The sequence below is a fragment of the Astatotilapia calliptera genome, chromosome 1, assembly GCF_964374335.1.
Source record: "Astatotilapia calliptera chromosome 1, fAstCal68.1, whole genome shotgun sequence".
NCBI classification, from domain to species: Eukaryota; Metazoa; Chordata; class Actinopteri; order Cichliformes; family Cichlidae; genus Astatotilapia; species Astatotilapia calliptera.
This window is the reverse complement of record NC_137422.1, coordinates 27,630,896-27,646,759: the sequence shown is the minus strand read 5'-3', so window position 1 is coordinate 27,646,759 and position 15,864 is coordinate 27,630,896. Positions and strand designations below refer to the sequence as shown.

At 38.9% G+C, this 15,864-nt stretch overlaps 1 protein-coding gene across 1 annotated transcript in view; it reads left to right on the top strand.

Annotated features, from left to right (window-relative positions):
- The window catches only part of ush2a (Usher syndrome 2A (autosomal recessive, mild)), a 222,513-nt gene that overhangs the window by 61,568 nt on the left and 145,081 nt on the right, over window positions 1–15,864 (top strand). The window contains exons 17-27 of the mRNA XM_026171366.2: window positions 65–290; window positions 447–584; window positions 2,928–3,108; window positions 6,275–6,438; window positions 6,606–6,764; window positions 6,866–7,094; window positions 7,440–7,563; window positions 8,779–8,926; window positions 11,002–11,283; window positions 14,447–14,622; window positions 14,871–15,018. Coding sequence (XP_026027151.2) covers window positions 65–290; window positions 447–584; window positions 2,928–3,108; window positions 6,275–6,438; window positions 6,606–6,764; window positions 6,866–7,094; window positions 7,440–7,563; window positions 8,779–8,926; window positions 11,002–11,283; window positions 14,447–14,622; window positions 14,871–15,018 — 1,975 coding nt within the window. The remainder of the gene's footprint in view (window positions 1–64; window positions 291–446; window positions 585–2,927; window positions 3,109–6,274; window positions 6,439–6,605; window positions 6,765–6,865; window positions 7,095–7,439; window positions 7,564–8,778; window positions 8,927–11,001; window positions 11,284–14,446; window positions 14,623–14,870; window positions 15,019–15,864) is intronic.

The following is a 15,864-nucleotide window of genomic DNA, read 5'->3' as shown; positions in this document are numbered from 1 at the left end:
TTTAAGTTACAAGTTTAGTATGAAATCTTTTCTTTCCACATTTGTTCCATCTTTCTTTCTTCAGGAACATGTTGAAGGCCGTCGCTGTGATTCTTGCCGTCATAATTTTCACACCCTGGAGCAGCGAAACTCTCTGGGCTGTCTGCCGTGTGTGTGTGACATCAGTGGAACGGTTTCAGGGGGTGTGTGTGATATGCAGACCGGACAGTGCCCATGCAAGGAGGGAGTAGAGGGAGTGCAGTGCACCAACTGTGCTCACAACTACTATAACCAGACTTTAGACATTGAGAGTAAGAGAACCCCAAACTGCAACTTAAATCCATGATTAGTTACACATTTATTTTTCACTCAATAATAAAACACTCAAATGAAACAAAATTGTTAACAAATTATTTAAAAAGTGCAAATTCATTCAGCCCTACTGATTTTGTTTTGTGTCCTATTAGAGGGCTTGTCCCACGGCTGTGTACCCTGTATGTGTCACCCTAAAGGAACAGTCAGCGGGTCAGTCTGCGACAGTGCCACAGGTCAATGTGTTTGTATCCCAACACGCTATGGAAAGGACTGCAGTAGCTGCCGACCTGGTGAGTTCAAAAGAAGGGATGAAAAAATGATAAGAAACTTTCACAAATAACTGTAGCATAAAAGTTCACCAATAAAATGACTCTGAATTTTGAAAAGGGGGGATGGGTGTTTCCGGTCTAAAGCTTTTGCGTTTTTCAGCCACTCTCTGCCAGGAATCAACCATAAGCATCACAGCGAATAAAATGAAGGAAAAAGCATCCTTCAGTTGTGCACCTGTTTGGGTTAGTGTTGCAGGACAAGAGGTTGCAGTTTACGTATAGTGTCAGTGAAGAAGAAGAGCCTTCATATCATTTTACAATGACAAGTTGGGAATTGATGTGTTGATTAAAATGTGTAAAAATAATGAATAAATAGATAATAAAGTAGACATAAAGATAGAAGCTGTCACATTCTTTGTGGGTATAAGGAAACAGATGTATAATTGTGCTATAATGTCTGATCATGCTGATATTTCAATGCATTTCCGCTTCCATTCCTGCAAGCTGACTGTTTTAATTTCCTTAACTGCCAACTCATGGCAGCCATTCAGTATTTCTTGCCCAAGTGGCTAAATAGAATATCTAATTTGTTTATCATCTGGCCGGCCTTGAGAAAAATAAACTGAATTGATTTGTGATTTGGAACCTTAGTGCTTAATGCAACCTCAGACACAGTTATTGGTTTTGTGTTAAATATTATTACAAATAAATGACAAACGGTGGCTCAGTTTAGTTATTAGCAGTGGCACCAAGTGGTTATTTCAAAATGATAGCAGTTGTGCTCAAAATCAATGAAATTTTGATGTCATTAGTGTAGTTCTGAAAAAAAATGAATCACAGTTGACATTGTTTGGCATATGCAACAGACAATTGTGCTCTTACAGGGTTTCTACCATTGTCTGTTTCTGTTTCTCACCGGAGTATCTCTCTATCAAAAAACTTTTGGGAAACAAATAAAAGGCGATAAAGGTCTGGATTAATTATTTTCGATGCAATATAACATGAATGCTTGAAGTTAAATCTTCCAATAGCAGATCCTAGTCTTAGAATGACAAATGTTGATGATGTTTTATAAAACATCAAGCATTATCATGTGGATTTTCAAAAAAGTAAAAAGAAAATTAAGCAAAGAATAAAGAAGCTAAATATTTTTTTACATTTCTGTTTACATTACATTTGTGGCAGCAGTAGCTGAATAGCTGATCAATAGCTGAGTCCATGGACTATTATACCGCCTAGGGACCGACTGGGGTTCCAGCACAGGAGCTGTTAAGGCAATCATCATGAGGAATATGAAATGTTTGAAAAATAATATCAACAGGGATGCGTTCAATTACACCGCCAATAGGACAAATCCAGAAAATCTTTGCCATCTCATACCACAATAACTGCATTCATTTTAGATTTAACCTCTACATTGTATCATATTTCAACCCAATATTCAATTCAATTCAATTTTATTTATACAGCACAAAAATCACAACAACAGTCACCTCAAGGTGCTTTATATTTTAAGGTAGACCCTACAATAATACATACTGAAAGAAAACTAACAATCATATGACGCCTTATGAGCAAGCACTATGGTAACTGTGGGAAGGAAAAACTCCCTTTTAACAGGAAGAAACCTCCGGCAGAACCAGGCTCAGGGAGGGGCGGGGCCATCTTCAACGACAGGTTGGGAAGAGAGAAGGAAGACGGGATAAAAGGCATGCTGTGGAGCCAGAGATTAATAACAAGTATGATTCAATGCAGAGAGGTCTATTAACACATAGTAAGTGAGAAGGGTGACTGAAGAAGAAATACTCAGTGAATCATGGGAATCCCCCAGCAGCCTACACCTATTGCAACATAACTAAGGGAGGATTCAGGGTCATCTGATCCAGCTCTAACTATATGCTTTAGCAAAAATGAAAGTTTTAAGCCTGATCTTAAAAGTAGAGAGAACTGGAAGCTGGTTCCATTGAAGAGGGGCCTGAAAACTTAAGGCTCTGCCTTTTAAATATTCTAGGAACAACAGGTAAGCCTGCACAGATATCACAGGAAAGCGTGTAATAGACACACTGGTCCACTGCATGTATTTCACGCTTTGTTCCACTTCGTTGTGTTTAAATACGTTTCCTTTTTTAGTATAATTTTTTTACCTTTATCTATTTTGGTCTTTTAGTTATTGTATCAATGAGTTATATCTTGACTGCTGTAAGTCTCAACAAACTTTTAGGATAAATGAAGTTTCTTATTCTCAGTTTTGTTTATTATTCTTATTAAGGAAATGACCCTTGAGCTGTCAGACTCATATCAAAAGACTGCAGTGTATAATTAATTGCATGCTCATTACTTTATGTTATACTTATCTTTTCGCAGGCTACTACTTTTCTCCGGATCAGGATACATGTTTGGAATGTGACTGCCACCCCATTGGAGCTTTGCATCGCAGTTGTGAAAGCCAGACTGGACAGTGTGTGTGTGCCCATCCCTCAGTGGGAGGCCGACGTTGTGACCAGTGTCGTGAGATGTTTTTTGGATTCAACCCTGGTCTGGGCACGTAAGTATAAGTTTGTTTCTATTAATTGCACCACTTGTATAAACACACACATCTCATGCACAAATTCAAACACAACAGCAGATGCAGTGTCTGTGAAGACAGTTTACAGATTGCTAGGCAGACATATGACTTACATGAGTTAAGAGCTGCTTTGACCTTTACCGCTCATGTCTCTACCTGCGGGCTGTCTTGCACGCACACACACACACACACACACACACACACACACACACACACACACACACACACACACACACACACACACACACACACACACACACACCTCAAACACTTATACACAAATGTTACTTTACACTTAACCTCCATGTGATGGTGGTACGCACATGCACATCCGTTCCTCTCGACAGGGTGTCACAGCAGATAGATGGTGCGCAAACTGTTTGACTAGTGATCCAGTATGTATGTGTTTGTGTGTGTGTTAGCTGACCTTGCCTGATTGCTGTATTCTCCAGTGTTAAAACATTAAAGGATGAGATCAGGCTGTGGCTGAGATCTCCTCACAGTAGAGAGGGATCGGACGATGGAGGGAGGAAAAGCAACAGTAATAGAGTTTACTTTGCAAGGACACTTGAAAAGAAAATCACATGGAAGAAATTACTTGACTAATAAAACATAAGAGAGAAAAGCAGGGTTGGTGATGTGAGTTGAGTGGGTAATATCAGCGATGCGAAAAGAAAATCAGAGATGCTCAGACAGATTTTGCAAACGGTATTAATGAACAAAATCCAGAATTATCATTTAAACTGGTGTTGTTTGGTTGCTGGTTGTTTGTTTTTTTTCCGTATCACACTTGTAGAGAAAAAAAAGACTAGCCAAGTCATGAGTTATTACTCGTTAATCTTCTGCTGGTCTCTCCACTTGATAAATATCAAGTAACACATGTATTTTTACATGTGTTTAAATATGGATGCTCTTAAGCAAGACTTCTTGGATTTTTTTTTTTTTTTGAAGTAGTCTTCAGAAATAGTTCCCCTTGATTCTTAAAGAACAATCCAAAACTCTTGTTTAGATGTTCACTACCTTTTGTTCCATTCTCTGTCAGGATTATGGCACACTACTTGAATAATGTTGATTCCAGCTGTTGAGTAAGTCCAGGCTCAGGGGGGGCAAAAGGATCATCATCATGCTCAAAAATGAATCCACGTGGTTTCAGAATCTGACCGTATTTTTTTGTGTTTGTAATTCCATCCACTTTATTAATATCCACAACACCCCAGACTGAAATGTAGCTCCACAGCATCACAGAGCTTCCACTGTGTTTCACAGATGGCTGCAGACACTCACTGTTGTACCTCTTTCCTAATTTAAGGCAGTTACACGGGGTTGCAAAAAACCCAAAACAAAAAACGAAATTCAGAATTTCCAGGGTCTGAACTTGCCGTGTAACCTGTATACACAACTTTTTTGCTGAAAATTGGTCCCTGAAAAACTGTGGAAAAAAATGGAATTGGCGTTATAACGTTAAATATAACTTATAACTTATTATTGATTCATAGGTCAGTATATAGTGGCTTAACAAACTGCAAAACATTCTACTGAAACAATCCAGAGGAAAATCTCCAGAAAGTTTGCAAACCTATTGCTGAAAAGCACTAGAAAAAAATTTAAATGGTCAAAAAAATCAGGCCCCTTTAAAGAAATGACTAAAAAATTAGGTATAGCTCAAGGTTTTTGCAAAGTACTATATGTAAATGCAGAATCTCATGGTGATGCGAAGATATTTGGTACCATAAATTTTTTTGGTACTGCCTATGTACCTGTCTCATGTTTGAGACTGGTTGCATAAAAGTAAACAAATGTCTCAATGACATTGTGCATGTTGCTGGAACATTTTGTCAAAAATTAAATAAATTGTACTTCTTTTTGCTATTCTGTTATTTATTTTTTACACAAACACCTTACTGTGTTAAAAATCTGGTTGAATGATATATGTTATATGCCGGTACTCTTAAATCCTCTCTCTCTCAGTAACGCACACATCCGGTACTTTGAAGGCTGATGAAAAAAGAAAGACTGGGTGTGATGTTGGTGTTTTCTTTCTCCTTGGGAATGGAGTGAAGGTCGAGTCACTATGGCATTTGTATGTGTGTGTATTTGTGCCTCCGTGTGTGTTTGTGGGAGCACCAGTTGACAGGACAAATTTGCGGCTCGTTATGAAGCTGTGGCTTTTCACACAGCAATAAAGAAGGTGCAGTGTTGTGTGCGTGCGTGCGTGCGTGCGTGCGTGCGTGCGTGCGTGCATGCGTGTGTGTGTAGTTTTGGGGGGGGGTCAACAGAGGGAGAGCAACTGAGAACATATGAGTACAATATGCTGTAGAATAAAAAAAAAAAGCACACATGGATAATGTCTGTATGTGTGTGACAGTAACATGGTTTGTACAGTTTTACTCTGCTGGAGCGCTGTGCATGTATGTGTGCATAAAATCCTCCTGCAAGCAGACTATTGTAAGTGTGTGTGTGTGTGCGTGTGTGTGTGTGTGCGTGTGTGTGTGTGTGCGTGTGTGTGTGTGTGTGTGTGTGTGTGTGTGCACGCGCGCGCGCGCACGGTCTGAGGTGTGAGGTAGCTGGCCGGATGATCACCCACTTCCCATCCCCTGTGAGGGTAACACCACACTGCTGACCCAGACACATGCACCGCCAGACACACACACACACACATATAGTCACAAGCGCTCACACTTCGACAACTTGAGGAGAAATGCAGCTTTTTTGGCAAAGTTAGCTTCACAGCTACTATATAAGGTGGTGGGTGGGCTAGATGGCAGTGAGAGTCTCGCTCACAGTGTTAGGGAAAAGATCCACCACCTTTCATTCTCACACATGCCCAGTTGTCTTTGAGCAAACTTTTGCAGCTAGATTTAACAATGCACTTTGCTTTCTTTTGTACCCCACCCCAATACAGAAACACACCCGGTCAATAGTATTAACAAAATTACATTTTTTTTCCTACTGTGCAGTTATCAAACTACAGAGTGTGAATTTTATTATGTCACTTAAAATCATTTTAATGATCAAGAGGTTTTTTATGCCAGTGGTTATGTTGTGTATTGATTTTTTTTGTCTTTGCATGTTACTGTGAACCATATCTTTTTAGTTATAAAAGAAAGTGAGATTTCTTTGTTTTTCTTCTCTTTTTAATAAACAGATGCCATCCTTGTGCATGTGATCCAGTGGGGAGCATCAATGGTTCGTGCCATCCGGACACAGGGATCTGTGCATGTAAGCTGTTGGTAACTGGAGATAAATGTGATTTATGTCAACTTGGGGCAAGTCATTTCGATCCTGGGAACCACTTTGGCTGCACTAAAGGTCTGTTTTACGTGTTAATAAACACACACATCAGAGCACCAACATGCCAGTAATCAGCCAGTAATCCTCAGTACATCAGTGTGAAAGTTAACATAGTACTTTTTCTAAGTTTTAATTTGTATTTTGTGTGTTTATTTATATACTTGTTTTTGTCTCTTTCTGGGCAGCACCCTCCCAGCAGCCTGCACCAGTAGGTGATGCACTCAGTTACTCATCTATTCGTCTTTCTTGGCATCCACCGGACTCCCCAAACTCTCACATACTCAACTACACACTCATTAGGGATGGACAGTCAGTGCATACTGTCCAAAGTCGCTATCCTTTTAGTATGTATCGACACAGCGTATCACACACATGTAAATATTCTCTGGTCTTTCTACTCCCTAAATTAATTTCCTACCTATTCCTTTGTTCTTTCCATTTTAAGGCCCTGAATCTTTTGAAGACATTAGTCTGTCTCCCTTCACCAACTACTCTTACTGGCTTCTAACAGCTAATGTAGCTGGTGCGACAACAAGTGCATCAGCTTCATATCGAACTTTAGGTGCACCACCTGAAGCAGACCAGCTCCATTTAAATCTTGTGGGAAGACCAGGTCCAACTAGTGCTAGCTTTAACTGGAGCACACCACGAAATGATACAGGCCCAGTGGAGAGGTAAGTAAAAAGGGAAAAGAGGGAGGTGTGGTTAAAGACTTAGAGGCATACCGCTTAGGATGGAAAAGAAACATATGAGTCTTTAAATGCACAAACCATTTTCAGCTGTCACAAATGTGGTAGGAGAAACTGGGATGTGATTTGCACCAGCAGCCTGCTTCCATAGCTTTAAATCACTGTCTTTATTTTGAACCAGTGACCGTACAGTTTACGTGGTATGCATCTTATCCTGTAGGCCTCTGTGATGTTCCAGCACTAGTTTTAACTGAAAGATGTTGAGTGATTGTGAGCAATGAAGAAATACAGACAAAAAGAAATACTTATTACTGTTGTTGTCACACATAGGTTTGTGTTATCCTCCATGGAGTCATCCAGTGAAGCAGAGCCTGCCATTCACTACACAGGCTTATCTACAGAAGCTGTGTCAAGTGGTTTAAAGCCCTTCACCCAATATACTGTAATACTAGAGGTAGGTATGACAAATGTCCACTGTTTATGGCACAACTGAGTACAAAGATATGTATTAATCAGCGACAATGTTACAACCACCTGACTAATGTGGTGTAGGTCCTCCTCATGTTCCCAAAAAAGGTCTAAACTGTGATGCAATCCCATATGTCCCATTGTATCAGGCAACTGGTCCTGTAACTTTGGAGTTGAGGCACCCAATGATTAGACTCCTTGAACTCTTTGTCTTGTCCTATTTTATTACCCTGCTGTAAAAAACAATCAGAAAACAACATTTCCAAGAAGGGGTATTCATAGAATCCAGTCATTAGGGATTGGTTTTACAAAACCTTTGAAAACTTTTCAATTCAATTCAGTTTTATTTAAATAGTGTCAAATCACAACAACAGTTGTCTCAAGGCACTTTACATTGTAATGTAAAGACCGTACAATAATACAAAGAAAACAGAGAAAACCCCATTTTACCCCCTATGAGCAAGCGCTTTGGCGATAGTGGGAGGGAAAACCTTCCTTTTGACAGGAAGACACCTCCCGCCGAACCAGGCTCAGGGAGGGGCAGCACTCTGCTACATCTGCTTCACATTTCTTTGCTCTCAAATAGGAGCACCTTTTTCCCTTTTTATGTTGAGTGTCACTGGTTAATCAGTTTTTGTGAAGCAGTCTGCATTAAACTAAACAAGAAACAGGTGTAACCTTAGAAACCAGTTATTATTGTGAAACCGGCCCCCGATTTTGCTACCTTCTTCCATTTCCATTATTCTTTCAAGATACTTACATGCCTGTAACGGTGCTTTCAGTGGGACAGCGTTCTGACAGCATTCTGTCTTAGCCAGTATTAAGGGTTTCTGTCATTTGTGCAGTTCCTCTGTGAGATTGAACCACTTATGTCAGCCTTTACTTCACACGTGAATCAATGGGACTTCTATGCCAGTGACACAGTCACTGGTTCATCAGTTGGAGCACCATGGTAGTTACTACACACTGCATTTACGGACCACCACACAAGGCTTGCTATTTAAATATACCGTACTCTTTCCCAGAACCATCACAGTTGTTCACCCATCTGTGTTTTTAATGTTGTGGCTGATGGTAGCTATATCTTTAAAATAATATAGAAAGTAAGCTTGAACTACTTTTTAAAAATATTTATATTTACATATTTACATTATTTACAGACTAAAAAATAACAATGAAAACTGTTTAACCTTTTCAACAGGCGTGTTCTTCTGGGGGATGCACTTCTAGCCCACCACTGTCTCTTCTGACAGCCTCTGCCCCCCCACAAAACCAGCCCCCTCCTAGAATCACTGCCATAGGACCTCATACTCTGCATGCTTCTTGGGAGCCCCCCAGTGAGCCTAATGGTATGACCACAAATATACACACTCGTATGGTAATCTCATCTAATGTGTAATACTTACTTTTCTGCTTTTTATCCATTTTACATTATTCCTTGTTCTTCTGTCACACCAACTCTCTTCTTGTACTCTTTCACTTTATCTATAACTCTTCTCTGTGATTTTCTCTTGTCCATCCTGGTCACTCCCAACGTAACCCTTAGCATTCTGCAGCAGTATCACTGTCTACATACCATGCATCATAGAAGGTCTCTGTCAGGGACGCCACGTGGCATGCCATCACAGTCTCACTGCCAAGAGAAAAAAATTGCTTATAGCTTTGCAATTAAGAATACATTGTTTATTTTAAGTAAATAACAATTGCATTATAATGTTAATGCCTGTTTCAAAATTAATAATACAGTAGAATAAATGACACACATTTTGTACATGAAACACTTACCTAGTGGCAAAGCTTCAGGGCTGTGTCATTCAAGACACATGAGAGTCAACTTAAACCAACTCACACACACACAAATGCACACACACACACAGAAATACACACTGAACTGGAACTGCCTTTTGTAAATCCAGAGAGCTTTGTATTGGCTCTAAGGCTCAGTGTAAAACAAAGCCCTCTAACCTGGGTTTCTCTCTGCCTGTGTCTCTTTTTTCCCTCCCCATCTGTTGATCTGTTTCCCTCGCAGTGTCATATAAAGCTCACTTAATATGGTTTTGTGTGTCATTTCATTGTCATTAGTTAATCATTTAGCATCCTTCTCACCTCTCCATTTTGATTTTGTTCTCTGTCCTTATCAGGCAATCTTTATGTTAGTTCTCCATTTCAGTCGTCCCAGCTCCGTGCATTCAAAGTGAAGCATTCAATGAGAAGTCAAGTTAAAGTAACTCTTTTATAATACGGCTATTCTTGCCTGTGTGGTCAGTGCTTCTGTGAAAATAATAAGAAACTGAAGTGGTGTTCGGGTGGAAATGATCAGTTTTAAAATGCACACATCTGCCTACACCAGTTTTTGTTTTTCCTCATTGAGTTGAGGGACAGACATCATAACGTGCATCTGGTTAGCAGTATTGCTAAGACCTGCTCAGTACTTATTTGCAAATGTGGAGCCTCTCCATAATGGTGGGTTTGTACCTTATTTTTTGCTGTGTAACATGTCTTCTGCTTTTTGGCGCTTTTTGGCACTACTTTTTGCACAAGTTTTTCATTTTTATGTAATTTTATAATTGTATATAAGCTTTTAATTTTTTCAATGAACTTGGAGAGTAAATACTGCTAAAGAATGAATATATCTATTATAGATTTTCTATTTTCCAACATTTAATGATCTACTAGTGATGCAGAGGGATTTTCAGTAAAGTTATTAGGAGTTCCAGAGAGTAGTTTGATTGGCTAAGGATAGTTAACTGTTGTTAAGATTTCTAATAAACTAAATTTGTTGCAGTTGTAGAAGCTACACTTTTTATATAATACATAATACCTAATCATTTAAAGTATAAAGAATAAAAACCTACGTGACATCAAAGAACAGTAAAGGAAAGAAGTAAGAGCATGTTAAGCTCAGGGCAAACAAAGCTGCCAAAACAGACATTTGCATTACCGTATTTGTTTTTATTTATAATTTATATTTCTATCATTTGAAGTGTTATTTTATAACCACAACAATTGAAAACCTTTAATCGTACACAGAGGATTTGTAGATTTCATACTTGTTTTCATGGTGCTCTCTCCTCATTTTAACACAATGTTGTTTTCATTTCAACAAGTCGTCAACAAAACTGCATTGCATCCATTACTATTTACTAATTGTATTCTATGTTGTTTTTTTTTTACTTCAACATTTGTAGTAATCACGATATGAATTTGAAAGGACTATTGTTACTATTACTAACAATAACTAAAGTGTTGTGTTAGAGCACAAATAAACTGTGCAGACAGTATTTTCTTAACAAACCCTGCAGCTGCAGCTGTTGCTTTCCTTCTTTAATTTCCTAAATAATTGTTTCGATGAAGAGCTTTTGTTTTAGCAGACATCAGAGGTAATCTCAGAGACTGATTTAACATTTGTTTTCTTTTTGTACAGGTGTTATCACAAAGTATGAGGTCTTTCTCCGTGGGCCAGTGGAGTCACAGAACCTTTCGAGTCTTGCTATTGAAAAGAGGGTGTTTTTCAGCTCTGGTTGGCTGGATCCAAGTGTCTCCTTAAGTTCCAACATAGCCAATAAAAGCTTAATGTCACCCCCTGAGACCAGTACTAATGTAACTGGTCTAGAGGCTTTTTCAACATACCAGATGAGAGTTGTAAGCACCAATATTGCAGGAAGTTGTACATCTGGGTGGACCTCAGCACGCACCATGGAGGGAGGTTTGTATATCTCGTGTTCATGATTTCAACAGCTGACTTTTACTCACTGGGTGTATTTACAGTAAGTTAAGGAATCAGGTAAATAACCAAGTAAAATCTAGTTAGGCACTGTAGCTGTGTGAAACAAAAGCCTTCAGTGGTTAATGTTTTCTGGGCAATTATCAGAAAGGGGCTTGCCCAAAGATGGCAGTTCCATTTCAGTGTTAACGGGCTGACTTTTATCCAGCTGGCAACCATCAATGACTCAGTGGTGTGTCCAGTATGGATTTTTTAAGCTAGGTTTTCCTTTCATGGCCTTCCATGGCTGAATCAGAAAAATCCGATTCTGTATTACACCTATATTCAGACAAAATGATTCGCATTCAGACACTCCAAAGAGCTTGCTTAAAATTTAAATGAGTTAAATTTTTAACTTATGATGTTAAATTAAGGCCTGTCAATAACTGATGGACCCCAGATCTAAAAACAAATTGGAATTGAGTGACATTTTGGTTAAAATGTAGCTACACACCAGATGCCATTGCTGTTGGTTAAATGATCTTTTGTACTATATTAAAATTAGTGAGTATTTGTGAGATAGATTGTAGAAAAAGAAAGCAGGGAAGGAAGGAGGAAAGAAAAACTGTGTGTGGGGGAGGGGAAACTCATTAAGGTATTTGAATTTCAAAGGGATGATATGGCTCATTAGGACTAAATGATTGCCTCCAACGTCACTCTAAGCTATGTGTCTGGATAACAAGCATATGATAACACCATTTTGAATGTGGGATGTGTGTCAGTGTTGGTGCGCGTACATGGGCTGAGTTAGAAAGAAAGAATATGACTGTGGTTATGTCTACCGTGAATCACATTTCACAGCATATTTCACAGTTAGATGGCATCAACAGCAGAATAAAGAATCCTTCTCTCTAATCTGTCATGTAATAGTGGCTATCACAACCATAGAATTATGAAATACTTAAATCCATTAAGACCACATAATATCCACTAACCTCTCTGAATATGTCTTTTTGTTAGAATACAGAAGTTCATGTGAGGCAGCAGTGCTAACCCCTGCATCACTATGCCACTTCAAGAGTTGGCTTAATAAACATAAAAGGCTGTTAATGAATACCTAAAAGTGACTTTAGAAGCAAACCTAAAATTAGATAACAAGTGATATAAGTTGGGGCTTGATTTGTTAAGAACAGAAACACAAAGCCAAGGTATTTATAAAACACTTGTTCCTAATCTTACAAACAAAGACATAACTATAACCAAACACCAGCACTACACATACAATAAAAGAAGCAGCAAATGAATGAATGAATTACTAAAAAAGCAGTAGTTGCACAGAAAATATCCATTATATCAAGCGGTTTGGAATTGTATTTGTACTGATATAATACAGAACAAGGTTAGTTACCACTTGCATGTCTGAGAGGCAAAATCATGAATTTTTCAAAACCATCCTGAGGAGGACAGACCTTTGACCGTTGTTATCCTGGAGTATTGTGTTCTCCATGTTTGTTGGGAAAGTGATGCAACAGTGTATTTAAACTTTCAAACACATGTTACAGGTCTAACAAACTTGAAAATGAATATTTACTATGGCCACCTTTATTTCTCAAAGCAGCCTGAGCTCTCTTAGGTAAGCGTCCTTGTTATTTCTTGAAGCAAACTTCAGGAATTGCTTTCCAGGCTTCTTGAAGGACTTTCCAAAGTTCTTCTTTGGATGTTGGCAGCTTTTTGTTCCGTTCTCTATCATGATGATCCCACACTGCTTCATTAATGTTGAGGTCCAGGCTCTGGGGAGGCCAGTCCATGACTGATAGTATTCCACTGTGTGCTTTTCTAGGCAGGCATGCTTTTACAGCATTGGCCGTGTTTGGGATCATTGTCATACTAAAAAATGAAGTGTTTGCCAATCAGAGGCTTTCCAGATGGTATTGCATGCTTGATCAAAATCTGATGATACTTTTCTGCATTCAGCACCACTGACTGGATTGCAGCCCCAGACCATGACAGAACCCAGGCTTATCGCCAAGATTCTGATTTTGGATGGGCTAGCGTAATTTGGGCTTTTAATTAAGGTAGTTAATGTTTTTAATACTACTGATTCTATTTATTACAAGCAGGTACATGTATGTGTATAAATTAAGAAAATATTGCCTGATCTTGATTATAATTTTTCATGGGTTTTATATATAGCAAGATAGCCTATCCAATCATTTAAACAGAAATCCAGTTGTAATAAGATAAAAAAAAATATTTGAATGATCACTGTCATATAAAGAAGAGAGAAACAAGGAGAGGACAAAAGAGACTATTGAGTGAGCTACAGTACATTGACTCAAAGGGAGCAGTACACTGTGTTGTAATTTTCAGCACTAACCACGATGTACTTGCCCCCCCCCCACACACACACACACACACATTTTTTTTTATATAGATTCAACTAAAGGAATTGGACAAATTATGTCTTTTGTGACAGGCTCCTTGTAACAAAGTGTCTAAAGATACTTTTTATATATTGGGTTATGTTTAGCTAAGTTGCCTACCTGTGTAGACACAACTCTGGTTCATCCCTTCGGTTAGGTGCCTTTTTATGATTGAATCAGGTCATTGTTAAGTGGGTTAGAAACGAGAAATATTCCTATAAAAATGGTCATGTGCAAGGAGTGTACTGAAAATTAGTGAAAAATTAGTGAAACCCCCTCACTTGAAACTGTACTTGGTGTCTGCTGTGCTGCAAATTGCTGATTTGCTAAGTATTTACCCTGCTGTAAAATTATTTTTTTGCATTGGTGACTTTGTTTTCAGTTTGTTACAAGTTTGTAAGCTACATAAGAAGAAATTAGCAGGAAAGAGCTGTTGTTCAGAGAGCAGGTTGTGGTCTTCCTCGGTGTAAATGTCTCTGATTAAAACCTTTATAATGCTGCTTTATACATAATTTTGGCTGCATTGAAATTAAATCTGTATACAGATAGACAAATGCCTAATCTACAGACCCCCTGAAAAGTCACAATGTGTATTAGAGTGTTAGCTTGCAATCAGATTTACTTTACCCTGTAATAACTTGTGTGTTAGCTTAGGATATGCTTATGCTCTTTGTGCTCTCTGTAAATAGCTGATCTGTGGCATGGAGGTCTGATAATGAAAACGGTGCAATATGTGTTTCCAGTGCCAGAGTTTATGGCTCCTCCAGAAGTGTCCGCACTGTCGTCTACCAGTCTTAAAGTAACCTGGAGCACTGCTGAAGACCACGGGGTCATCGCCAGAGGACAGGTGACAGAATATCGAGTCAACCTGGTAACCGAACAGACCAACAATCCATATGCCCCTCCGGTTATTAGTCAGGTAAGCACATTCACACATAAAATTGGAAATAATTGCCAGGACAACCTACCAAAAAAAAAAAAGAGCTTACCTGGCAGAAATGTAATATACAGCAAATGACATTTATTTTGAAGATAAATGCTTTCGTATTAGGTCATTTTCACTAACTTTTCACAATGTAGGGATTTTCTAAAAACAAAAACAAATGGGATAGTCTCTTTGTTCTCTTCTGTTTCTGTTTTTATATTCCTTGTCCCTGTGTTTTGCAGGTGTTGCATAGAGTGGGCCCATCATCCCATCCAGTTTACGTAGTGAAAGGATTGAAACCTTATCACGTGTACAACTTCACTGTTACACTCTGCACAAAAGCAGGTTGCATTACCAGTCTGCCAAGCACTGGATGGACCTTACCAGCAGGTAGAGCATAAAGATTTATGCAAAACACACACAGACATAAACAAATGCACGCTTCTCGGCAATAATGAAATACTGATAGTTCCCAAATATTGTCCTTTTTAAAGTATAATAGTAGTTATTTTACATAGTGTGGTGTTTGCATAACAACTGCAAAACAAACCTCTGACATATGCACACACAAACAGACACACACACCCAAAAGCACTCAGTCAGTCATCGGGTACTTGAGTGGCGACAGCATTGGTCATGTTAACTAGGGGGGATATTCATGGTGCACGGCAGTAAAAACAATTTACTGTTAATTACAAGGAGAAAAATGTGGCGTAGCACACACTTCCTGCTGGCCATGAATCAAACACACACAGAATTACAGAAACACATATACAATCCCTCTCGCTCTTCTGTGGATTTATAACCTTTATGGAAGTAGGATGAATTAGCTATGTTTAATAACTCAGGCACAAATCTCTGGTGCCTAGATGAGCACTAATTGATCAGTGGACGGTGACATGGACACACACAGAATACTGATTTAATGTCTTTTTCTGTCTTGATAGTCTGTTGCTTTCTCAGCCCCCCCCCCCCGTCCATCTTTCACTTGCTATCTGCTGGGCTCTTTCACTCACACACAAATAGCACATGGCAGCAGAGGAACATGAATCACTCTGAAATATACATATTGCACTCAGAGGCGCACTTGACCGTGCAACACACTTTTCCATCTGTTCACTCACGGTGTCTACGCTTGCTGCTCATGTTATGTTTTTGTCTTTTTTGTTTTGTTTATCTCTTTAGGTGAATAGACAATGGGCGCGCAGAGTTGTAAAACAAAAACCTTTCATCTAT